The sequence below is a fragment of the Furipterus horrens genome, unplaced genomic scaffold (genome assembly GCF_987537825.1).
Source record: "Furipterus horrens unplaced genomic scaffold, mFurHor1.1.pri manual_scaffold_13, whole genome shotgun sequence".
Classification (NCBI taxonomy): Eukaryota; Metazoa; Chordata; class Mammalia; order Chiroptera; family Furipteridae; genus Furipterus; species Furipterus horrens.
In genome coordinates this window covers 60,088,502-60,115,116 of record NW_028327183.1, presented here as the reverse complement: position 1 = coordinate 60,115,116, position 26,615 = coordinate 60,088,502, and the positions used below count along the sequence as shown (strand labels likewise).

The 26,615-nt window shown below is 49.2% G+C and overlaps 1 protein-coding gene across 2 annotated transcripts; it reads right to left on the bottom strand.

The window, feature by feature from the left end:
- Positions 1–2,944: 2,944 nt before the first annotated feature.
- Positions 2,945–22,667, bottom strand: ZNF274 (zinc finger protein 274). Of its 2 annotated transcripts, none has more exons than XM_090261060.1 (7): positions 22,566–22,667; positions 21,679–21,805; positions 20,943–21,038; positions 8,233–8,732; positions 5,459–5,536; positions 4,687–4,813; positions 2,945–4,209 (listed from the first exon to the last, which is right to left on the bottom strand). In XM_090261060.1, exons 1-7 carry the CDS (start codon positions 22,596–22,598, stop codon positions 3,284–3,286), a joined length of 1,887 nt encoding a protein of 628 aa, XP_090117186.1. In that variant the 5' UTR covers positions 22,599–22,667; the 3' UTR covers positions 2,945–3,283. The 2 variants fall into 2 exon arrangements, with proteins under 2 accessions (XP_090117186.1, XP_090117185.1); XM_090261059.1 differs by having other exon boundaries at positions 5,459–5,553; positions 8,250–8,732; positions 22,566–22,638.
- Positions 22,668–26,615: the final 3,948 nt, after the last annotated feature.

Below are 26,615 nucleotides of genomic sequence, written 5' to 3'. Positions count from 1 at the left end.
GTATATCCCTGAATATATTAAAAACCATTGAATTGTACAAATCAGGATTTGAACAAGGTTCACACCTTCCATTTTGTTAATATGTACTTAAGTTCTGTAATTTATGGATTTCCCCTGTATGTGCTTTTTCTTTTGTTGAAACCAGGTAAATTTCTCCCATTGGATTTAGCACATCCTGGATGTTGGTGATGGTGTCCTTGTGGTGTCATTTCTTTTTCTCTTTTTTCCTGGAACTGGCTTCACAGCTCACAGATCCCATCCCACTGAAATTTCTCAGGTTCAGTCAAACAGCCTGGAACCCTGGCCCATCTGACCTTCCAGCTATAGGTGAGTGGCCTCAACCCTCCCTCCTTGAAGGGCTTCTCAACTCTTGGGAAAGGTACCCCAGGACTCACCTTGTGTTGGAGGCACTGGGTGACCACTGCCCCTCTCCCAGTTTCTGTTGCCCACCATGCTGGCCTGGCACAGGCTAGGGGCATTTTCTGAAGAAGAGTTTTGTTTCAGCCATTGGAGTGGGGAGTGTTAGGGGGGCAAAAGTTGATGCTTTAAGCATAAACTTACTTGAACTGTGGAAAACTCTTAGGGGACCACACACCCAAAGGCATGCCTGGCTGGCAGGGGAACAACAAAGGGTGAACTATGTAGAGACTGCTAGAGGTTTCTGAAACTGGATATCCACTCCCATCCTTGTGATTTTGCTGTGCCCAGTACCCTCAGTCTTACTTGTTTAATAATATCTAAATCCACTCACTTGTTAAACTCAAAACTACTTCTAAAGGGGTCTTTTTTTCTTCTGTCAAAATAAATGAGTTAAATTCAGTTGAAACAATATCACTTTAATTTTAGTCAGATATTTTTGCTTCTGAAAGCCTGTTCTTATTGTTAAAAAGGATTATTAGCAAAGTGTGAGGCTGAAAAACCAGCTAGCACCAAACCAAATTCTCCCTGATATCAGGAATCTGACGGAAAACAAAAAAGGGAAACTTTCTTGCTTTAAGGATTGGTGGTATTTAACTCAGTTGACCATCTACACTGTTCTTGGGGTGATTCTAGAGTTGAAACGGGATGATCTTTCATCAACCTTGAGAGATGGAGACATCATAGAATTCTGGGGCTTTGGTATGGTCATCTTGGGAGGGATACCAGTTTGCTAATTGGTATGTGCAGCAAACTTAAAAAAATTTTTTTTCTTTTCTTTTTAAAGAGGAAAAATTAGGAGAAAGGAAGAGAAACATTGATGTGTGAGAGAAACACCCATCAGTTGCCGCTTGTACGCCCCCAACTAGGGGCCTGGTCTGAAGCCCTGGCAGTGCCCTGACCAGGAATCAAACCAGCGACATTTTAGTTGCAGAACAATGCCCAACCCACTGAGCCACATCAGTCAGGGCTGCAGCAAACGTTCTTAGGGGGAGAGTAGTGAACAGCCAAACAAAGTCTGCCCATGTGGGGCTCATGTTCCAGCCAGGAATTGTAATTCCATTGGTAATGCCAGGGCCATAAGAACTGTGAGGGGCTAAGTCAGGGGGAGGAATCAGGGCGCAAGCAGATGGTCAGGGGAGCCATCCTGGAGTGCCGAAACATTCCAGCAAAGATGAAGCCACATCATTCTTTGTGATGTCATCTCATGGAAGTCATGTGGCATGATTGTGTTGATGCTACTGGTCGAAACACGCCCAGTTTCTATAAGGAATGGCAAAGAATTTGGGGCCACAATTGAAACTGCCACAGGAAAGCAGCCAGCTCACTTCCAGTGATCTTCTCACAACAAAAAAGTGACCTCATTAGAGGACATGGCTGTGAACTTCACTAGCCAGTGCTGGGCACCACGATGAGACCACTCCCCAAGAAAATCATTGGGACTTTGAGGAGCTGCTGATGTTCTCCATGAAGAACTGCTCCTTCTAAGAAAGGTCTTCAACTCACATGGTGGGAAGGCAGCAGCACTTGACTTAAGTTCTTTAACCCTGGATGTTGTCATGGCTCAGAGAAGCCAAAGTGCCATGATCAGATTGTGAAAGTGATTAAATGCGACCTGGCAGCCATAAGCCCTGTGCTTGAAGGGCAGCATTCAACCAGTATCTGCTGAACTAAGTACTTTTGACCAAGAGGTTTAGAAAATGTTTTGAAATGTTATGCACAACTCAAGAGGACTAAGTGGAGACATGGAGCAAGGGATGGAATGGGTTGTGGGTTGCAGGTTGTATAACCTAGAGAATTTTAATGTCATCTCATGTGATATTGGATCATCCCTCCCAAAGAGTCTCTTAGGAAAAGCTGAAATGTGAAGCAAATGAACATTCCCAGGAGCCTCCTACACTTGCCTGGGGATTCCAGCCCTCTAGGCCTCCCGTGCTTCCTCTCAAAGTTCCCATTGTCTCCACCTAACTATATCTTTTTTAATTTTTTAAAATCTTCAGCCAAGGATACGTGTTTATAGATTTTATAGAGAGGAAGGGAGAGACAGAGACAGAGATAAGGAAGTAAGGAACATCAATCAGTTGCCTCTCATACATGCCTTGACTGGGGAATAAACCCGCAACCTAGGTATGTGCCCTGACGGGACTGAATCCACAACCTACCTTTTTTTTTTTTTAATATTTTATTTATTTATTTGTAGAGAGGGGAAGCGAGAGGGAAAGAAACATCAATGTGTGGTTGCCTCTTGTGCACCCAACCAGAGACCTGGTCCGCAACCCAGGCATGTGCCCTGACTGGGAATCAAACCTGTGACCATTTGATTCTCAGGCTGGCGCTCAATCCACTGAGCCACGACAGCCAGGGTCCTAACTTTATCTTGATGTCATAAGGAACAGAATGACACATTCATCCTGTCTACTTGGAATCTTGGATGGGAGGGGCTGCGGCCTTGCACAGAATCTGCTAGAACTGGTCTTTCATGAAAAGATCTATATAAATAAAAACACACACGTAGATTCTACCACAGAAATATATAGTTTATTTACCCATCTTTTAGTCCTTATTCATACACATAAATACTTTACCACAAATATATCAGTGCATACTTTTTCATTATAAGTAATTCTCAAGCTTCAGTAATATCACTTTTAATGGCCATATTATAACTAAATCAACTGAGTAAAAAGTTAAATCAGTTTTTCCAACTGTTAAATTCATTAGCAACAACAGCCGACCAGTTAATTAGGGACGGTCACCCTGGCTGTCCTTTGGTCTTGAGAACAGCATACTTCAATGCTTCTTTTCGGATCCGAACCACACCCATTCATGATCTGATGCAGGACTGGGCTGAAAAGGCAGCAACTCTTCAACAGGCTTTAGCACTGTGCGACAGGTGTCTCTTCTTGCATTTCACTCCACTGTGTGTCTTCCGATGCCCTATGAGGTGTGAGCTCTGGGTGAAGGCTTTTCCACATTCGTTACACGTGTAGGGGCGCTCCCCAGTGTGGGTCCTCTGATGCCTGACGAGATGCGAGCTCTGGCGGAAGGCCTTTCTGCACACCTGACACTGGTAGGGCTTGGCTCCAGTGTGAGTCCTCACGTGCTGGGAGATGGCTGAGCGATCATTGAAAGTCCTCCCACACTCACGACATTTAAACGGTCTCTCTCCAGTATGAATCCTCTGATGCTGCGTGAGGGAGGAGCTCTGAATGAAGGCTTTCCCACAGTCCTGGCACACATAGGGCTTCTCTCCTGTGTGGATTTTTTTATGTACAGAGAAGTATCTTGGGTTGCAGAACGTTTTACCACATGCGCTGCATCGGCAGACTTGGCTCCCCTTATGAATTCTCGTAAACGTCACCTGCTGGGTGCTCCGGCTGAGGACCCCACAGCCACTGGCTTTCTTCCCTTTGCGGCTCTTCTGATGGGTTTTTTCACGCGAATTATGTGTCGCCTTTTTAACCCGTGAGCTGCGTTTGCGCAAGTGTTTCCTCGGTAGCGTTTTCTGGAGTGAAACATGGCTTGTGACAAGACCCGTGTCTGCCGGGGGTTTGGGGCTTTCACAGTGCTGCTTCTGAGAGAGGGTTTCTTCCTGAGGTGGCCCCACATGTTTCAAGGCTGTGTCCTGAGCTTCCGGGGCCCCACCCTGCAAGGCCTTTTCTGAGGTAGAGGACGGGGCCTCGGAGGCCTCGGCCCTTGCGGGTTCGTCCACTTTCCGGTCACGGGCCTGTTCTGCCTCAGGAACGGGAGGCTTTGGGGTTAACTGTTTGCTTTCCAATGTAGTCTCCCACCCTGAGAAAAGCCAAAAGGTGTGGATTCCACAGAGAGAAAATGCTGAAGGGTTGAGAGCATGACACATTAGTTATTCAGAAGCTGGGGGATTTTTTTTTTTTTTTTTTTTTTACTCACAAGTACAATCTTGGAACCTGGGGAGAGACCGAGAAAAGCAGTAAAGGAGCAAAGCGGGGAACACTGAGCTTGGAGACCAAGGGCGGGGCCGAGGGCTGAGGTGTTAGTCTAGCTCTCTGAGCTTCTGCGCTGCCTGCACACCCCCGCAGGGCGGGCAGATCAGTCCTGCAGTGGACCTGAAGGTGCCTCTGTCCGCCCAACACCACCCCTTCGGGTCCACAGTGCCAGCGAAAGGCCCTGGGTGGAGCAAGGGACTCTTGAGGGCACGCCCATTCCTCAAGCTGGGCGCAGAGAACATGAAATCACAAACTCAGGGTCTGTCCTGGGACGGTGCGGTGCCCAGCGTGGGCAAGGCCTTACCCACGGAGACCAGGTGTCTGAAGGTCTCCAGCATCACGTCGTGGTATTCGGTCCTTTGTGCTGGGTCCAGCAGCTCCCACTCTTCTCTGCTGAAGTCCACGGACACATCCAGGAAGGTCACCGGTTCCTGCAATGCCACACATTGTGCGTCCACTGAGCATGACAGTCAGGGAGTTGTCAAAGTGGGCGGAGAGGCCAGCAGGGACATCCCGACAGCTCGAGGTGCAGGCAGGGCGTGCCTCTGCCTTGGGGGTTTGCTGGAAACACTTAACTTGGAAGAGGTTCAACAGGCCTTTTCTCACAAAACGGGAGTTTGCGGCTGGAGGCAGAGTCCCTGCTTCACTAAGAGCTCCAAGTACTCCTCCTCCAACCCACAGCTGTGTCCAGCTCACCCTTCCCCACAACTCCCCACAGGGGTCCCACTGATGGGCACCCCCCTCCCCCCACCATGTGATGAGACAGGAGTCTCCTGGGGATGAGGCTGCCCCCACCAGAAGCAGCCCTGACCGATGCCACACAAGCGCGGTGGCCGGGTCACACTCCGTGAGCCTCAACAGCCCTGTTTTGTCCGTACCCCAGCTCTGGGTTATTCTGAAGCAAACCTTACACTCTGTTTCAGTCATAAACACCTCGGTATTCATTCTGAAGGGTAGGGTTCTCCTGCCCTTCATGCTCAGAAACTCAGAAAAGTCTGGCTTGGAGGCCTCGGGGTGGGCCCACCTCACAGCAGGTGCTGTGACTAGAGCAGCAACGGGTGCCACCCCCCACGCACCTCGGGCAGTGCCTTTGCTGGACAGGTGGTCTCGTTCTCCTCCTCCTGTTGAGCTGTGGTCTCCGGAGAGCAGGTGGGCTCCAGGTCAGGCGGTGCTGGGAGCAGATGTCAGCACAAGGGGTCAGCTGGGTATTGTCGCAAAAACAGCTCCCGTCTCTCTCGAACCCGTGGGGCCTCCTCGGGTCCCCACTCGCCTCAGCCGCTAGCTTCACACCTCCTCAGTGGCAAAGACCCCACTTCTATGTCTCCTGAGCTCTCCACACCCTCTTGTCACCATGTGGGGGGCAGGACTTCCCCTGATCTCCAGACCTACTCTCCCAACACACCCATCTTTACTTAAAAAAATTTTTTTAATTTTTAGAGAAAGGCGAAGGAAAGAAGAGGGAGAAGCCGATGTGTGAGAGACACGTCAATCAGTTGCCACTTGCATGTCCTCAACGGGGAACCCAGCTTGCATGCCAGGCATGTGCTCTGACTGGCAATCAAAATGGCAACCTTCTGGTTTTCAGGCCAGGGCTCAATCCACTGAGACACACCAGCCAGGGCCCAACACACCCATGTTGATGGGAATTTTACCAAGTCTCCTTTACCTTAGGAAACAGCCTTGCTTGGCCTCATGACCCCACTCTCAACCCTGACTTTCCTCACACATCCCCACATGGTCCATGGGCTTCCATAATGGTGAATCCACCCTCACTATCAAGGGGCACCCATGATGCAACCCAGGCCGGCCCACCAGGCCGTCGCTTCCAGTTGGCCACAGTGCTGTATCAGGGATGAACACGGGGCCAAGCAGCGCCAAAGAAGCTTTTTGGGGAACATTTACGAGAAATTCCATGCAGGGAGACCCCAAATGGAGACAGCCTGCATGAGAGCGAAGCCCGCAGAGGCCAGCAGCAGGGCACAGAGAGAGGACAAACCCTGAGGCCACTGCTGGAGCCCCTGGATCCAGCCATGCCTGAAGCCGGTTCACCTTGGAACTTTTTCAATACATTCTCTTTCTCCCTTGAGACATTCTGTTCAAGGTTTTGTGGCAGTCACACCCAAGAGTCCCAGCTGACATGGTGACCACGAACATAGGATGCTCAGGGTTCTCTGGAAGGCCTCTTCCTGCTGTCCTCTGTTATACGAACCGAATCCACTCCCCCAAGGCATTACACACAGGACGGACTCACTGACTTTGATCTATTCATTCTGTGTTGCTGCTGTGACAAGCTGGCACAACGGAGGCTCAAAATAACAGACTTGCCACTTTACAATGACAGAGATCAGAAGTCTGACACAAGCCTCATGGCACTGAGAGCAAGGTGTTAGCATGACTCCGTCCCATTCAGAGGCTCTAGGAGAGACTGTTCTTGACCTTCCCTGTTTCTAGAGGCGGCCTGAGATCCCGGGCTCACGGCGGCTTCCGCACATCACCTCTGCTCCCGTTGCCAGTCGTCAGAGCTCCTCTGCCCCCGACTCTCCTGCCTGCCTCTCCAGGAACCTTTGTGATGACACTGGGTCCACCCAGGTAGCTGAGGACGATTCCCCGAACTCCAGATCCGTGACTTAATCATGTTTGCAAAGGCAGTTTGGCCAAGTAAGGTAACATACTCACAGGCCCAAGGGACGAGGACACGGACAGGACAGTCTGCATGGAAGCAGACACTGCTCCCTCCACACTGGCTTCTCCTGAAAGCCCTGGCCTCTGAATCCCACCCTCCACCCTTGGATTCCACCCCACCCCACGACCAAATCACAAACGTCTATCAGTCAATCATTTGTTTGCTCAAGAAATGTCTTCTGGGCACCCACCAGATGCTGCGTGGAGCGTCGTGGTGAGTAAAAATGTGTCTGAGCTCCACAGAACTCAGCTCAAATCTGTTGAGAAACCAGGGCCCAGGGAAGCAGCTCCCCAGTGACACCCCCCAGCCCCCACCGCAGCCGCTCCTCTCTGCAGGCATGATCATGGCTCTGGGGGGTCCACCAGCCACAACATGCTGCAACCCAGGGAATCCTGGAAGTTCCATCAGATCCTGCCGCCCTCCCTGGAACTCAGGGATCAGTTCCCTCTGAGCTAGTAACACTTGCAGGGGCCCTGCCGGCACCCCCGTGCTCCTTCTGGAACAGACCTACCCAGCCTCTGATTCTGGAACACACCAACTGCTCCCGTGTGGGCCTGCACAGGGGGCGCTCCCTGCCTGGCACGACTGTCCTGCTGCCCCTGAGCTCGGCTCTGCACCAGCAACTCAGCTGCCACAGGCCCCACGGCCAGGACCCTCGAGTTCCTCCCAACCCCACCCACCTCACACACATTCATCACATTTCTGTCTTTTCTGCTAGACTGAAGGCTTGCCGAGGCCACGAGTCCTGTCACCACTTATCCACAGCCCCTGCCGAGGCAGTGACGTTAGAAGGCACCCCAGGAAGATGTCTGTGTGACTAAAGGCAGGGTTTCTACTGGTTCGTGGGGGACAATGGAGCACTTTATCTGAGAGCTTCCACCCGAGGCCTGTAGCTGGAGGGCTCCTTACATAAAGCAGTGCCAGGGGCCACGCACAGGTTTGATAGCTGACGGTGGGGCCTGAGCCCTTCCATTTGCACAGATGGGCCCAGGAAGGAAACCCCTCTCAGAGACCTGATCTAGAGGTAACGGCAGGTATGCCAGCAAGGAAGTGCCTCAAGCTCTGATTCAGGAACACTTAGGGGAGGTAAATGCCCTTGATATAGATGCAGTGGGTGTGACCCTGCCATCTTCCCAGATGTCCCCACAGGAGAGTCCCCCTCCCCACACTTCTAGTGCACTCACCTTCCTTCTCAGATATCCAGGTTACATCCTCCACCAGGGCCACTGCCTCCTGGCAGTCCTCTGGGTGCTGTGACTCCACCCACACCCGGAGCTTCCCAGGCAGCGCGCCCACGAACTGCTCCAGCACCAGCAGCTCCAGCATCTGCTCCTTGGAGTGCACCTCGGGCCGCAGCCACTGGTGGCAGAGCTTGCGGAGCTGGGCCAGGGCCTCTTGGGGCCCTGCTGCCTCCTCAAAGCAGAACCCCCGGAACCTCTGGCGTGCAGCCTCGGAGTCAGCTGGATGGCTGCCCAGTGGTTGAGTGGGCTCCCTGAGGACCTCTGGGCTCAGACCCTCGTCTTCAGCATAGAGGGCCCGGAGCTGGGCGTTCCGGGAACGAGCTGCCTCCTGGTTCAGTGTGAGAACTTCAACAACCTCGATCTTCATCAGGGGCTCCTCAGTAGGAAGAGGATCCAACTGAGGGTTCAACTGAGCCTCAGGACACCCTGGAAGTCAAAAGCAAAGCAAGACAGATGACCAAGAAACTCATGAAAAGATGCTCATCATCATTAGCCACACAAGAAGTGCAAAATAAAACCATGAGACACACAACCTCCCATAACAGGATGTGAGCAACATGAACTAGGGAGGTCATTACAAAAAAGGAGGGTGACAACCAGCGGTGACGACATGGAAGAGCTGGGACCCTACCCACTTCTGGTAGCAATACAGGACGGCTGCTCCTAGAAAAGTTAAAACACGGTGCCCTGGTAGGGTTGCCCAGTTGGTTGGAGCGTCATCCCCTGCACAAAAAGGTGGTAGGTTTGATCCCCAGACAGGACACATAGCCAAGTTGCAGGTTCAGTCCCCAGGCGGGGTGTGCATGAGGCAACTGATTGATGCTTCTCTCTTACATCAATCTTTCTCTCTCCCTTCCTCTCTTTCTAAAATCAATAAAAAAATATACCCTCCAGTGTTGTTAAAAAAAAAAGGAATGAAGTGCTAATCCATGCTATAGCACAGATGAATATAACATTATGCTATGTGGAAGAAGCCAGTCACAAAAGGCCATATTTTGCATGACTATTTATCCAAGATGTTGAAAATACACAAATACATAGGAATGGAAAGTGGATTAGTGTGTGCTTGTTTTTTAAAGAACTCGTTTTTTTTTTTTTTTTTTAATTTATTGATTTTAGAAAGGGGTGGGGAGAGAAATATCAATTTGTTGTTCCACCCATTTGTGCACTTGTTGGTTATTCCTTTATGTCCTGACCAGGACTGAAACCACACCCTGTCATATTGGGATGATGCTCTAACCAACTGAGCTACCCGACCAGATCTAGATTAGTGGTTTTCAGGAGATGGGGGATTTGAGGGATTTCAGGGGGGTGGGGGTGGTAATAATTAATGAGTGTGAAGTTTCTTTTTGGAGATAGTGAAATGTTCTGAAATTAGATCGTAGTGATGGCTGCACGACCTTGTGAATTCCATAAAAGCACAGAACTGTATACGCTTTACGGTATGTAAATTACCTCACTACAGCAAGGGGGGGAAAAAAGAGGAGGCAAAAAGGATTGAGAAGAGACCTGTAATGCTGTATATGCCTGTTGCCCACAAGGGGAACAGAGCCTGATGCTGCCTCCATGGGGGCCAAGACTGAGACTGTGGGAAAGGCAGGGGCTCCGTGTCCTAGTATGGAGTCCATAAGAGCACCGCCGAACAGAGCTACAGGATGGCCCTGAAACGCTAAGCAGTGTGCACAAAGCAAGAGGAAATAAGGAAGCTCTCTACAACTCCAAGAAGAAATACCAATTCTAAAAGACTTAAAAAAAAAAACAAACTCGCAAAACATGTGCCCTGGCTGGTGTGTGTCAGTGGGTTGAGCACCGGCCTGGGAACGGAAAAATCGCGGGTTCGATTCCCCGTCAAGGCACACGCTGGGGCTGCGGCGGTGCGAGAGGAAACCGATCGATCTCTCCTTCTTCCTCCTTTCCCCTCTCTCTTAAAAAATACAATCTTTAAAAAGATGACTTCGATGTTAAGAGCAGCAGGCGTTTCTCAGTAGCTGAATCCCTCCAACACCTGCCACGTTTGCAGCGCAGTTACCAAGAGGCGCCGGGAGGCCGGGCATTCAGAGCCCGTTTCCCACTCTTACTGCCCGCGAAACCCGCGGCTCTAGCGCCCTCCGCAGGGCCCAGGAGCGCGTCCCGAGCCCGGTGACGGCGCACTACAAGTCCCAGGGGCCCCCGCGGCGCACTACAAGTCCCAGGAGGCTCCGCGGCGCGGCTTCCTGCGGCGCCATGTCGGAGATTCGCTTGCGGCTCGCGCCCGCCTGACCGTGCTTAGAACTGTTGCCGAGCGCCCGTCTCCCGCGCCCTCCGCTCCCGTCCTCTCCCACGACCCCAGAGTCAGGCGCCGGGTACGGGGGCGGCGCAGGTGGAGCTTCCGCGCCCACCTCCCCGATCCGCGTCCCTCTGGGCCGCGCGGGAGCGGGAGCGCGGGAGCGGGAGCGCGGTCGCCTTCCCCCGAGCAGCGCACGGGCGGCCTAACCCATTCCGTCAACCCCCTCGTAGGGCGCAGGGCGCCCCGCCTCCCCTCCTCCCCGCGCCCTCCAAACCTGGCTCGGCCGTGGTTGCGGAGTCGCAGTCGCGCACACCTCGGGCGCCGCAGGTTGCCGACGCGCCACCCAGGAAGTGAGCGGCTCGGGCCGCACTCACCCCGCGGGGTGGGGCCCCCGCTTGCACAACGGAGCCGTCCTCGGCCGCCGCCGGACTCCCGCCCCACGCTCACGGTGACTGTCCCTCCCCGGTAAGAAGGACCTCCCCCGACACGGGTTCCGGAACGTTTCCTTCGGGGGCCTTTCCTAACTCATCCGTCAGCACCTCCTGTTACCTTAGGACCGAATTCCCTCCCTCCTTCAGGGTTTCTGGGTTTAGGATTTCAAATCCACCCAAATTCTGGGTTTGAAAGCCTAGTTCACTGTTTCTCTTTCAGCTGAAGTTCGTATGGCTTGAGATCCCCCCGAGGGCAACTCGGGAAGCCTGGGGCGGCGACCGCACAGGTGCCCCTCTCCCGCGAAAGGGGGTTGGGGTGAGGGGCGCCTCCCCACGGCTCAGTGCTGGGCCGGGCAGCATTCGAGCACTAACCATGCATCATCCTTACAAACAACTTTCCTTCTCTGTACTGCTTCAAAGCTCCCCAGTTTCTACAAATAATTCGTTTTGTACTCCCTCCTTGGCCCATCAGAGGGTTTCTTATTTAGTGCCTTCTCCCTTAAAATAATTGCTGGGCCCTTTTTATCCTCCTCCATCTCCCTGCCCCCACTCGTGTTCTGACTTACTTATTTCTCCTTTAATTTAGCTTCTCCTTTTATCCTTGGGGGCACCGGGGTGGTTTTTCAATATCTTGCATTGAATGCTTGGTGGGAAATGTTAACTCTTACTGTTTGAAGCCACAGAACCTCTCTGGGTTTGGGCGTCAGGAACTCTGCAGGTCCTCGTGGTGCTGAGCGCCCAGTGGATCCGCAGCCCAGTTTAGGCTGATACAGGATCTGCAGTTATAAAGCACCTACTAGGTGCTATGCAGTAAATCAGATGGACCACAAGCCTGGAAGCTGGTGGGTGTCATTCTAGGCACCTCAGTCCTCTTAACTCACTCATCCCCTGGGCCATTCCAAGCCCTCTATGGCAGTTCTTTCCAGAAAAACGGAAGCTGACAGGGAAGTGGATCTTCACTTCTCTGGGGCAGAGCTTGAGTAACTGACCCACCCAGCTCCCTGGGGCTTCATAAAATAACCCCTGATGTTGCAGCCCTAAGTAGAGGTGCTCTTTGACTTTAAACCTCGTAAACCCATCAATATTTTAAGTTCAAAATGCACTCAGACTTAAAGGAAAGGATTAGTCAAATATGCAGGCATAACCCATGCACACAGACAACAGTGTGGTGATGGCCGGGGGCGGGGGCCAGTCAGTGGCTGGGGGGAGGTGGGCAAAGTGGGAGGAAATGGGGACATCGGTAATAGTGCCAATAATAAAAATAAAATGCTTCTAATACAGCCAACCCACTGAATCACAGCTGAGCCCCACCCACCTAAAACATGCTCAAAACACTACATTAGCCCACAGCTGGGCAATTACCTTGAGTTTCATCTCATCAGTCACTCTCTTCTAACTCTTACCAGAAGCAGCAGACACAGACCGGGGACCTGTAGGCTGAAGGGACGGAAAACGAAACAGTATCCGTACAACCCTGGCACACAGCACACTGTAGTGTTGGTTACTTACCCCGAGACCACTGGCCTGGGGAACGGTAAAAACTAGGAGTACAACTTCTACTGAAAGCCCATTCCGTGGGGAACCATGGTCCTGGCTATCAGCCTACCAGCTGGCCCCTAGGGAGTCTGGGCGATGTAATCAATCCACTGACCTGCAACTCCCTGTTTTTCTACCAGATTGTTCAAATTCAAATCTTTGGGCAAGGTTTCTTTACCATAAGCGATTAGGTACCCAAAGCCAGGTCCAGCTCGCAGTACAGGCTGATGGGATCTGCTCTCTTCTCTCCTGTTCCTTCTGTCTCTTCACTGCCTCCCTCTCAGTGCGGTTCCCTGGTGAACACTGGCGACTAAGCGGGTATACTGCGGCGACCAGTCCACAAATATGACGACCATTTAACATCCTCACTGGACTTCTGAGGCTGCCAGCTGGGTTTTGTGCAACAGAAACCCCAGTGCCAGGCTCAGAGAAGGGTCTGCTAGGCGTTTTGATGGTCACCTTCACATCAAAGTGATCACTAACAGTAGCTACCGTTTCATGAAGGACCCCCACGACCTGCACTTCACCCGAGTCCCAGTAAGCAAGTGTCCAATTTTCACACACACATCCATGTTGAGAGAGGCTAGGAACCCTGCCCAAGGCCACACCAGGAATTAGCAGCTGGGGTCCGAACCCTGTTCTTTTGTGCCCTTTACACCAACTAGGACTTACCACAGCTGCCATCTTACTTTTTTCCAGATGTGCCCAAGTGTGTCTCGTCTAGAGGTTTCCACACTTGCCATCCACCTGTCTGGTAGTCTTTCCCAGCATCCCCATCCAGCTCTCAGCTGTCATCTCCTCGGTGCTGTCTTCCTGCCAAGTCTAAACCACCCTGGCTTCCCCACTGTCCCCAGCATGTCCCACTGTTTCCTTTCTCTTCGTAGCACTGATGCCACCTCAAAGTATCTGGCCCATTAACTTATTGTCACCTCTCCACTTCTAGAGCAGCACTGCCCAGGGGAACTTTACAGAAACATTCTAGATATGCACTGTCCAATGTAGCAGCCACAAGCTACAGGTGACCAAGGAATGTGGGAAGATGGCCAGTTCGATCAAGGGACTGACCTGGTATGTCCACGTCGTTCATTGGTTTAAATTCAGTCAGCCATGCATGTTCTGGAATGAAAGGAGGCTCAAGGAGACGAGCTTCCGCACACCTGTAACAGTGCTCCGCACTCTGGCAGGTGCTCAGGTGCACTACCTGTTGACTCAACGCAGCTACAGACTTTTAGCGATCTGCCTGGAGTTCCCATTTCTGTCAAATTCCAGGTCTCACTGGCACTGAAATTTTGTCATATATGTAAATTACCGGGGGAAGACTGCTGCTGCTACAAAGTCCCCATCTGCTTGGGAGCCAGAGCAGGGGCTAGAAGCACAGGCCATGGGGCAGGACATCTGGTTAACACCCCCACCTGCTGCTGCCCAGTTCAGTGGGGTCAGGCACGGGAATTCCTGCTCCCACAGGTAAAATGGCTCTAGTAGCACTTCCCTAGACGCTGCAGGACTTAGCTAAGCAAGGAACTCATACAGTTCAAGGCCCTCAGCAGTAGTCAATATTTACACCTCCATGTCCCACTAACAACTTTCTTCTTCAAAGAGAGCCTGCCCATTCCTTAACTTATTCTTAGGTACCAATTAAAATAGTATTAAAGTCATTCCTCCTGTATTAAACTGGCTATTCCTTGTGTACCTTGAAGTTATTAGTTTCTATATTATTTTGTAATTTGTCAAATTTCTGATCTCATTACCGTTTCAAAAGATCAGTCTTTGTTAAAGGTGGTGGTTATGAGCTATAAATATTGTCTGCACAGTATCTTTATCATTTAGTGCTTTGGTAAGAGCAGTGCTGTGTATGCTTTACAGAAAGAGCATGTTACCATGCCAGTCTGTTTTGTCATTGAACTGTTCATGTTCCATGGAAACTACCTTTTATCAGAAAGTGAAAAGGTATTCACTGCCAAGTACTGAGATGTAACTGGCTGCTTCAGTTACAGGCGGGCAGCACCTCTAAAAATGGGAAGTCAGCCTCCCACCCCGTTTCCTTCTTGGGAGGCAATCACAGCCTATCGATTTCTACATTCTTCCAGTGATAAGCAATCAACACACATTCATATCTATGTTTTATGTGTATGTTTTTGAGAAAAAGACATCAATAATGTGCATCCATGTTATCTTTACATATGTAAGATACATATGTTGATATATTTGAAGCCCTGGCTAGTGTGGCTGAGTGGACTGGGCGCCAGCCTGCAGACAAAAGCTCCCAGGTCCAATTCCCACTCACGGCGCAGGCCTGGGTTGCAGGCCAGGCCCCCAGTTGAGGGAGTGAGAGAGGCAACGAATTAATGTTTCTCTTTCTCCTTCCTTTCCCCTCTAATCTTTTTTTTTCTTTTAAAGATATTTTAAAACACACACCCATACACCTTGGAGATTTTTTTCCACGTAGTACACAAAGCTGGCTCATCCTTTCTAAACTTGAGGAAAGTAGTATAACAGAAACAACCTCCCGTGCTGCTGAGTATCTGTCTAGTTTCTCCCCTGTACAGACAGGTTTTTAGTTGGCTTCTTTATTTATTATTAAAGTTAGCCCCCCCAGAACAGGCTCTCGGATTATTTTTTTTCTCCTGCTTTGATTCTTACCACTTACTTCACTTGGCCTCCTGGAGGTCCCCTCTCCCCGCCAAAAAAAATGTTCACATCAAATGCTTATCAGTTCATTTGTCTTCTTTGTATTCAATTAATAGCTGAGGCACTTCAGGCCTTGAAATTACCCAGGATACTATAGCTGGGTATCCGGGAGAGTGGTCTCCCAGATAAAAGATCACGATTACATGGGTCTTAGAGAACAAAACACGTATGTGGAAGGTGAAAGAGGATGTAAAGTGTTCTCTGATAAAGAATGCACAGTACATGACCACACTCTGCTAGGCTGGGTTCCTGCTAAAACACGTGTGATAGTCACTCATGGTCCTAGACTCTTGGCCCAGTCTCCAAGGATGTGAGCCTCTCAAGAGATCTTCACAGCGCTGTTTCCTCTCAAGATCTCCTTTATCATCCCTCACCGACTCCGGCCTCGTCTCCCAAATGTCCTCTCTCTGAAGGTGTCCTCCTGCCTCCTGCAGTTTCTTCAGCCATTTTTTCATTCATTTCCTGACCTAGAGGTTCAGTCATTGTCTTAGCAACTGGGAACATACGTTAATAACTGAAATAAAGATGCCTGTTCTCACCCATGTTATTTAATATTTGCTCCAGATGTTCAGAGCAGATAACAGAACAAGCTGGAAAAAACAGGCCGTTTTACTCGTACGTTTTTATCTTGTTTTATGTCATCTCCTTACGTAGGACTCATCTGGTGTGAAAATAGGGGGAGACATTTCCCTATTATTCAGTGCAGTTGCTTCTCTCCAGAGGAAGGGTTTTGTTTACTTGTTGTCAGATACGGTGAGACCTAAGTCTGTGGTTTGCCTGCACAGATGACATTGAGGGTTTGCTCTCATATGAGTCCTCTGATGTGAACACGACGAGGACTCCTACTGAAGAGCTTGCCAGTGGGTTCTGTGACTTCCTTACACTGGTTACATTTTCAGGCGCTCTTCGTATGGCATGCAATGCTGAGTAAGAGAACGACACATGAAACCTTTTCCACAGCAGCCACATTCCCATGGTTTCAGAGTTCTCGGGTGGAATTACTTGGTATAAGAACTTTTCCATATTACTAGGTTTCTCTTTTATTTTTTTGGTCCAGTATGAATTCTCTCAGAACTGGCTGAATCAGACCAGAAGCCTTTTGTAGGAGACGGTGAAAGCTGAAGTTACAAAAGGAAGGCCAACTCGCTTGGCCAGGGCCAGGACCAGGACCAGGTATTTGCAAGGTCTTTCCTGACTACATCTGCAACATGTAGCCTTTTGATAACGAAAGTGGAAGCCGCAGGGGCTGGAAACAAAGTAGGAGCAGGGAACGTCCTGACCATTATATTAGAGCAGGAGCTGCTTGCAAGATATCTGAGAACACTCCACCTACAGCTTTCTCAGGAGTTTCTCATCAGTTTCGATTCTTAGAAGCTTCACTTGGTAGTTTTACCTCCTGACTGTAGATGTCAGTAGCTGATGTAATGGAACATTATAAATAAACTTGGTGGACTCAGGCCGGTGTCATTGTCTCCATCCTAGGGCAATGGATCCCCTGACCCCTGCTTTGCATTAATTTTGTGTCTTGTGTCTGTGTTTTTCTCTTAATCTCCAGGTCACCCCCCTCTCAGGTACCCTAGGTTTCAACATCAGGCTGCACGGGTCGCAGCAGCCTTTCCATCCAGGATCATATTCCTGGGATTTTGTCCCTGTTTGAGTTCACATGTTGAAAAAACACATGAAAAGGACTTCTCCATCCAGGGTCTCAGCATGCTAAGTCTCCCATGTGAGCCCTGTCTTGGTAAAAGTAGGCCAAGATGAGCTGAAAACAGGATTTTTTTTTTTTTTTTTTTTTTTTTTTTTAATGTGTGGTTGCCTCTCACTCGTGCCCTCAACTGAGGACCTGGCGTGCAACCTAGTAATGTGCCCTGACTGGATGAAAACAGGATTTTTGACACGTAAGTACTCAGTCCTGTTCTTGAATCCTTTGTGATTTCCTAGTTCCCAAGTTTGCTTTACTCCCATGTGAGTCCTCTCAGGCTACACAAAGGATAAAACCTAGAGGACTTCCTCTCTTCCAACAAAAGCATCTCTCTTTTTTTCTCCCCTACTAATGACTTACTGCTACTTTGAGAGTTGCCACATTCATATTTGTAGGGCTCATCTCCTGCTTAATTTCTTTACCAGTCAAAAAAGTTACTTGTCCTGCAGTCTTTCCTACTATTTTTTTTTTTTTCAAAATAGATTTTGAAAAAGTGTCTTCACTCCACTGGTTTTCTAATGATTAAATCTAGATTATGTGTCGTCTTCTATCCGAAACATACATATGTATTCACCTCAGTATTCACCAGTATTTATGTGTTTACATGGCTACATCTGTGCAACCTGTTTGTAAAAGGCTGTGACCTGCTAGACTACAAAGTCTACAATGGCAGGGTCTTTGGTTTACTACCAAAGTGCTTAGTATACTGCACAGGGCACAGGAGGGCTTCCACAGGGATTTGAGTGGGGAAGGGGAAGCGGGGGTGGGAGGGCACATCACATAATGGACCGACGGCAGAGACAGCCAGGCACCTGTCACCTCAGGCACAGACAGAAGTGTTGTGACAAGCCTGCCTGCACGTGGTCTCTGCTCTGAGGCACCACCCCCTGAACCTCCTGTCAGCCCAGATATGCACAACCACAGGCACACAACGTCTCCCATGGCAACTAGATTCAGGAAACTACTAGATCAGGCAGAAGTGCACAGGCTGGAAGGTTTGGCCCCTCAGGACATGGGACTTAAACTCCAGGGAGGATGAGACACACACCTGCCACAGCCAGAGCCACCAAGACTGGAAGGGGCATTTGGAGGCTGGATCAAGGGGGCGGCCAATGGGGACAGAAGCCCTGGTGGGGCGCATAGTGCTTGTGTTGCTGCGGGCCTTCCGGGTGAAGCAGAGTTCAGTGACCCGTGCTACTGGTTAAGGCAGGGAATGAAAGGAGTGAATTTGAATATGGGAAAACAAAACATTAATGCTGAGCCATCAATGCTGAAACAGTGTCCAGAAAAAGGGGGCAGTCGGGGGAACCCAGCCTCTGTGTTGAGGCAAACAGGTAATCACCGAAGATGGGGCCATGAACAGATTTCACAGCTGCTACTGCCAGAAGCGGGCAGTTCAGTGTCGCTTCTATTAAAGCTCAGAGAACACAGGGAAGTGAGAGCATCCGAAGTCTTCTCTACTAAGCCAGCACACGGATGCAAAAGCTGGCAAAGACAGCAAACAAATACAAACCACTGCACCTCCCCAACTTAATTTATGAATATTGACGTAAAAGTCCTAAAAAATGATGTTGGATACCAGCATCACATCACTATAAGGGTGCTTCTATGTTTATTATGTCACTGTCTTAACTATTCAAAGGAGAAAATCCCTATGATCACTGTGGAAGGTTCTGGAGCAGTAACTGCGGCTCCTGATTTTCATTTATTAGAAAGAGCCAAAGGATTACTTATCCAGATAAGAACTGATTTGAATCAAAGCAAAACCAAGCATGATGCTCATCAATACCCAGAAACTCCCGTTTTAGTCACAGACCACTCACTCTTCATATTCTCAGTTTTACAGCATTTTAGAAGTACCAGTTAGGATCTCCATGGTCGCCCAAATGAAGTAAAATTAATGATTGTCTCCTGCTTTATACTTGCTGATAAAATGACACTGTACTGAGAAAATTAATGAAGAGAATTTATGCAGCATGACAGGTTAATGGAACAACTACACAAGACTTCAGGAAGGATTAACCTGCGCAAAGACATCAGCTACAATGACAGCCCAACAGTACATACAATGCCTGACACAGCGGTGAGGCCAGATCCCTTTTAGTACCTTTGTGTCAAAACTAGAATAGACACACCAATTCTGCATCAAGAGATGCTAAAGCCAATCAAATGTAATTCATACTCGAACAGGATTTTCTCAATGAATCCTGATAAACTGATGGTTTCATTTGGCAAATCAGGTCGCTGAGAACAGCTAAGAATAGACATTTGTAATAATGAGAGGAACTAGCATTTATTCAAGTTTGTTATGAAGTTAAAATAAGTACTTATAAAGCTACGATTAAGTACAGCAATATGGTGTTTACTCAGAGAGATCAAGGGAGCAGAAGAGGCCAAAGCAGCCTACAATCTATGACGACTGAGAATTTAGTCCATGATAACCATAGTGTTTCAGTAAGCGAAAAGAACCTAGTCAGAAACTGCATATGGAAAGAACCTGTGCCCTACACCACATACATGAGGAAATTCCAGCTAAATAATAGTTAAATAGAAAATACTAGAATACAAAAAATTATCTGCACAACCTGCCTACATATGATACAAAACCCAGAACAGGAATAAAAATAAATACCTGAAATCATAAAACTTCTTTATAGAGACTAAATAAAGGTAGAAGATAAATACTGGTCTGGTATATTTGCAATGATAATATCCATAATATATCAAGATCCACCAAAAAAGGGGGAAAAGGGTAGTATCTGAACTTATGAAAGAAAAAAATACAGCCCTGGCTGGTGTGGCTCGGTTGGAGTATCGTCCTGTACACCGAAAGGTCGCAGGGTTTGATTCCCAGTCAGGAGGTGTACAGGAGACTACCAACCAATGTTCCTCTCTTTCTCTTTGTCTCTCTCTCTCTCCTCCTCCTCCTCCTTCACAAACTTATGAAAATATGTGTAATTTCACAAAGGAAAAATAAACTATATGTAATTTCCTAAAGGAAAAGTTAGCTAAAATGAACAAACTATTCTTTCCAGTCAGATCTATAAATCTTAAGACAGCAAAGAACTAGTGATGACAGGTAAAAGTAGTCCTCATGCACTTGAGCAGCTATATGTATTTTAAAGGATTTTAGACAGAAATTGGTTGCTACTAGATTTTGAGCTTACATCTGTGGTTGATTCTCAAGTTCTATTTCTAGAAATCCTCCCTACAAGAAAAACCAAGAATGTGCAAAAAAAAAAAAAGTATGCAAGGAAGTTTTTTGCAACAACTTGAATGTCCATCAAGAGAAAAAATTAAACATGAACTATACTGAATCTGTTAAAATAAAGCAAACCTGTCTGTATTAAGAACACCCCCCAAATATATATATGCACATGCTCTTCAACTTAGATCAGTTACGTCCTGATGAACCATCGTAAGTTGAAAACATCCTAAGCTGAAACTGCAGTTAACCCAGCTTACCTGAAACGTATTCACGAGCGCTTACATTAGCCCACACCTGGGTAAAAACCATCTAACACAAAGCCTACCTGAAAAGTGTTGAATATCTCATGTAATTTGTTGGATACTGTAATGAAAGTGAAAACCAGAATGGCTGTACGGGTATTGCTTTTGCACCACCATAAAGTCAAAACATCATTATCTTGAATTATCGTTATGTCGGGGACAGCCTGTTTATATACACCTAAATAAACATTTAAAAAAGTGTGGCCAGAGACACACACCAGTTAGTGGTGATTACGTGTGGGAAGGGCAGTTGACAATGAATGGAGCAGAGAGAGGGAACCCCTACTGCCAACCTATCACCAGCAACACGTTCACATTCAACCAGGGAGTGCAGCCCTGACCCTGAGGCCAGGGGAAACTGCTCAGCTTGATTCAGCATGTCTTCAGCCACTCATCACAGCACCCCACCTGCTGTTTTCTCCTACCTTCTCTGTTTAAGACATCAATTCTTGACCAACCAGTCAGCCCATTCCCTGCTGGACTCCCATGTGCCTGGTTCTCACCGGAAAAGGTGTCTTGAGGAATTCCTCTCTCCACCGACCAGAGCTCTTCCTCCTCCTCTAACTGAGATACCACATGTGGCTTGGAAAGCTGATGTTCTGCCCAAGGGAAAAAAGACAGGGCTTGGGGGTCTGTGTTCGGAAGAAAACGCTTTCCTGTTGTGGCACATACCGTCCCCTAGGAAACATGACTTCTGTCTAGGGCAGTGATGATAACCCACCCATCACCTTTGCTCTCCTGGACTCCCATGCCAGTAATGGTGGCAGTGGGATCCAGTTCTGGCCAGCAAGTTACAAAGAGAAATCTGTCAGCAGAAGCCATGTGGCTGTGAAAGGGGCACTAGGCTGGGCAGCTGCCCCCTCCCATTCCTTCTTTCTGCTTTCAACAGGAACATGATGCCTGGAGCCACAATGATGCAGTTACGAACCTAAGAAAAGGGATAAGGGTCTGTGATGATACTACTGGGCTGCTGGACACTGACACCATGTCTTCTGGAATTCTTGTGACCACCTCCCTGGTATTCAAGGCCTCCGAAGGGTGGACAACGTGAAGCTTCATAAGTCATATGTGAAGGTGCCTTTTTCCCATGGGTATACAGTGAGGCCCTCCCCCTGATGCTCCAGGGCCTTGAGCCTTGTACCAATCCCCGCAGCCCGAGCCCAAGCAGACACACACTTCAGCAGCACCACATTCGAGCAGCGAAGCACAGATCTTTATTGACAGGAAGGCCAGCCTTACCCACTGAGACCAGGTTTCTGTAGTTCTCCAGCACCACCTCTCGGTACAGGGACTTCTGTTCAAGGTCCAGCAGTCCCCACTCCTCCGGGTCAAAACCCAGGATCACATCTTCAAAAATCACTGGTTCCTAAAATCCACAGGATGCCAGCGACTGAGAACATCAAGGCACAGACCTGAACGCATTCCAGGGGGTCTCACTACGTGTTCCTGAGTCTGCCGGCCACTGAGCAAACCTAAGCTTGACCCTCTTCAGGTCACAGCAAGAAGGCTAGCACATGAGGCTGGAGAGGGTTCTTCGTTTCCTGGAAACCTCCCCGTTACAGATTAAGCAGAGGATCCTGACACTCCTGTCAGCGTGCACCTCTCCTCCCAGGGGAGTCCATGAGTCACGACACCCAAGCCCTCGCCCCCACCCACTGCCTGTGCTGCTGCTACTCCCTTCACCAGCTAAGGGTCCACCTTTTCTCCTAGTGGCTGAGGTCACGTCCCCTCCAGGTTTGAGGCCAGAGCAGCTGCTGAAATCAGCCTCCCCAGCTTTGACAAATAAATTAGAATCTGCCCTGGCCGGCGTGGCCCCGGCGAACTGAACGGTCGCAGCTTTGACGCCTCGTCTGGGTGCTCAGCTTCGGGATCGGTCCGGACAGGTGAGCATAGGAGAGGGAATCGATCAGTATTTCTCTCTCACGTCGATGTTTCTCTCTCTTCTCCTTTCCCTACAGGTAGCCAACGTCTCTCTCGGCGCGGCCGCTGCCATACCCATTCCCTCGGGAACCTAAGCAGGGCCTCTGGGGCCCAGGGGCATGTCTGGGAGGGCGGCGTCCCACCACCGGCCGGCCACCCGCGCCCCGGACCCAGGGGTGCACTGAGACTCAGACGTCGCTACTCACGTGGAACCAGGCCGTCGGAAGCCCGGAGGCCATACTTTCCTCTCCGACGGGTCTCGTGGGAAGGGGCCGAGTCCTGGGAGAACGGAATTCGAGAGTTGGGACGGGCGTGAGACCTGCACCAAACGGCCCAGGCTACGGGAAACGACCGAGCCGCCCCGTCTCGGAGAACGTCCTGACGGGTTAGTCTCCGCCTCCTCCCCGACACCAGGAGGCCAGTTTACCGGAGCGACGCGGGATCCCCTCCCGCATTCCCCATCCAGTAGGAGTCGGCTCCGCTCCTCAGTCCGTCCACGCCGGGGCGGGGGTAGGTTCAGTCGGCCCAAGCCCACGCCTGGACGGAATGTCTTTTTCTGGGTTCCTGCCACCGACCACAGCGCGCGACCCAGCCCCGTGGCGAGAAGCAGGCAGGCAAGGCCCGGTGCACCACACAGCCCCCGACGGGCGGAGGTCTCGCGCCATACTCACCGGCGCGCGGCGCACAATGGCGCCCGTCTCCCCGCGGCGAAGTGCGTCAGTGCCTCGGCTCGGACTACAACTCCCAGACACGCCCGCGGCGAGCCTCGCCCAGCCGCTCCCAAGCGGCGGCCATCTTGTTTATACAGCACCGGTCGGCCGGCGAAGCCAGGGGTGAAGGGTCCTCTCCCATGTTCCTCAGCGTTCCAGCCGGGCCAGGAGGCCTCGGGTGCGGCACGCCAGGCCGAAAAGCCATAACCCATGCGTGAGCGGGTGATGCCCAAGCAAGAGGGCGTCCATGATGGGGCGAGCCGGAAGTTGGAGGAGGGGAAGGAGCAGGGTAGAAGGCTCTGATCGAAGTGCTGGGTGGGTTACAGTTGGTTGGTGGAGGACGGGACTGATTATGACAGCCTTGGGGAAGAAAGAAGGGCGGGCGTGGCTGCTACTGATACGTACTCGGAGGGCGAATACAGGGTGGTCAGCCCATAGGAGGAGGCGGGACTAATATCCAACAGCTTCCTGGGATTGGAGGAGGGGCGGGCAGAAAGCGTGGGGGCGGGCCTAACGTCAAACAACGGTTCTGGAAGGAGAACAGACGTGTGGGGGGCGGTGCTAAGTGCGCATCCAGTTGTAATATAGACAGAAAGGGGCGGAGCTGGGAAAGCAGGAAGTGTGCTGGAGAGGAAAAGCGGAGCCGGCTTCCCGGAAGTGTGTCCTTCAAGCTCAGTGCGGGGAGGAGGGACAGGCTTAAATGTGTTGTCTTGTGCGGAGAAGAGCAGGGTTCATTGTGATCTAGGCACCGGGACTGGGGAGAGTGGGTGTCGTCAAAGATAAACCAGAGCTGGACAGAACTTAAAGCGGTGAAATCATTTTATTCAATAAAAATGTTGTAGCGGGGTGAGACTGGATGATAGAAGTGGACTTAATTCTGAATACTGCCAAGACAAGTGGGGGGCTATCACCAGGCGCAAGCTGGATTGGGAAGGGGTGGGGCGGGATACTGGTGGATAGAAAGTTACACGGAAGGGACATCAGGTATTTGGGGGAAGTTGAGGGGATTGTGGCTGAACCCACCTAACAGGATTCTTGCTGGATGCAAGTCAGGGTGATCAGACAGCGCCTAGGGGACAAAGTGGGGGTGAGGATTTTGGTTAGATATCAAGGGTAGGACATTCTTGATAAACTGACGTAGCATGATTCCAGTACACAGATGAGCCCTTGGGGGAAGGATTCAGAGGAACCTGCCTGAAGTTTGGTTAAGCAAAGGATTTTTGTCAGAGAGGAGGAGTGGGATGGGCAGGGTCCTCTGCCCAGTGTCCTCTTCTGTTGGCCGAGGTGTCCATGTCTAAGAAATGGAACAGGACTGTCACTTCCCGGACCTGGTATGTGTTCTTCCTTGGGCCCAGGGTGCTCCCATCTTCCTTGAGAGCTCAGGATGAAGTATTGTTCTCTTGCCTTCCCCGGACTCCAGTATCTGGTGTTCTCTCATCTTCTTCAGGTTCCAGGGCTCAGGCTCTGATGTTACCTTTCCTGCTTGGTACTTGAGGCTCACCTGTGCTCCTCAGGCCCAGGACTGTGTGTACTCTCCTTTAACTTGGGTTTCCTGGCAGGTCTCAGCAGCCCTGTGCCTCTCTATGGGTCATCTTGTACACTACTTACTAAACGTGTTCCAGGATTGATTGTTTTATGGCCATTGTGGAGAGCATCCACTTATAGGCTGTGCATTGTTCATCTTCTTTATTGCAGTTAGCCAGTCAGTCTGTCAATTTTTGCATATAAATATTTACTCAGAGACAATGCAGGTGTCTTCTGTGCATTCTAACAGCATTTTCTGGCTGTTGTTGTTTCGACTGTTATAGATAAAACACCATCTCCATTCCATAAGTAATTTGGTTTCTTCATTTTCCATATTGTAACTTAAAATATTTGATGTTATAAAACCCTGGGCCGTGTGACAGAGCCATGTTACTTATCATGTTGTTCATATTGTTCTGTTTTGTTTGGGGAAGCTTCTGGTGGTTCCCCATCATTTGATGGAGGCCTTTAACATCTTAAGGAAGCTAACTCCCTTGGAAGTTCTTTTACTTATTTATTTTTATTTTTATATATTTATTTATTTTAATTGTTCTGTTACAGTTGTCCCACTTTTCCCCCATTGCTCTACACTATCCCATCCGTCCCCCTTCTCCCACTTTTACTTATTTCTGTTTATATAGTATAGAATAAAACATGATTTTAAGTTAAAAGGTGATTTAAAATATATTATTGAAGATTGATAAAAGCCACTTTAATACAACTTGTAATAATTTAAAAAGGAAAAGAAAAATAAATAAATAAAAATAATAATCAATTGCATGTTATTTTTTCCCACTTAGCAAATTAGGCACTCTATTTATTTTACCGGATTTGATTATATTTAAAAAAGCATTCCTGAACAAATATCAACTATTATGTAAAATGTCAAAAGTGTTATGCATCCCCCCTGACTGGTATTGTTCAATGGATTGAGCGCTGGCTTGTGAGCCAAGGGATCGCCAGTTCAATTCCCAGTCAGGCCACATGCCTGGGTTGTGGGCCAGGTCCCCAGCTGGGGGCGTGCAAGAGGCAACTGCACATTGAGGTTTCTTCCCTCTCTTTCTCCCTCCCTTCCCTCGCTCTACAAATAAATAAATAAATAATTTTAAAAATGTGTTATGCATCCTGTTTGCACACAGGGCCACAATCCCCTGTTGAAGGCCTTCACGGCCGCAAGTATTTTGGAATTCACAAGTGTTTGATTTTGGCAGGATAGTAAGGTGCATACATCACTCAGTATGTACAATATACCCCAACAGGTCTAGGCAGTCTGACTACTGAACACCTAAGTATATCTGTTGCAAAGTATATGAAGAGTCACGCTATGTTGAGAAAGACAAAGTGTAGGTAATCTTGTTAGTTCAGGTAAACTTTGCTGATGTATAATGTAGGAAGGAACTTTTTGAGACAGTTTTGGGAACTTAGAATTGCAGAAAAGGCATTATGGACCATATAATGAATACGGATGGATGATCAGTAATAGTTGTTTCATTCACCTGCAAACTTTAGTTTGTACTTTACCTTTCTTAATATGCTCCACAGAGTCAGACATGTTTATTGAGATACTGAATTGTCAAACTATATTAACATTCTTTGTATGCTTTCTGTAATCAATAGTCCATTATTCGTTTAAGTTAAATAACGTGATTAAGAATAACAGATATTAAACTGTGTATAAGCCAAATCACTATGGCACCTGGTGACATTCCATTGAGTCATAAAGCAACCATAAGACTGAATCATAAACCTGTGATTTGATCACCACTTATTTCATCTCACAGAGCATCTCAAGTTCTTTCATGTGAAGAGGAACACATGTTTAAAAGTCATTTAACCCCTGGCTGGTGTGGCTTAGTAGATTGAGTGCCAGCCTGTGAACCAAAGGATCTCTGGTTCAATTCCCAGTCAGGGCATAGGCCTGGGTTGTGGGCCAGGTCCCCTGTTGGGGGCACGCAAGAGGCAACCACACATTGCTGTTTGTCTTCCTCTCTTTCTCCCCTTCCTTCCACTCTAAAAATAAAT

What these genes read in the sequence shown, in the direction of transcription:
- ZNF274 (XM_090261060.1), bottom strand. Translation starts at nt 22,598, where the DNA reads ATGGCCTCCGGGCTTCCGACGGCCTGGTTCCAC. An exon ending in CAGAAACCTGGTCTCAGTGG is followed by an intron (nt 21,039 to 21,678) that starts GTAAGGCTGGCC and finishes TCCCTTGGGCAG; the next exon opens with AACATCAGCTTTCCAAGCCA. An exon ending in CAGCAAAGGCACTGCCCGAG is followed by an intron (nt 4,814 to 5,458) that starts GTGCGTGGGGGG and finishes GTGGCATTGCAG; the next exon opens with GAACCGGTGACCTTCCTGGA.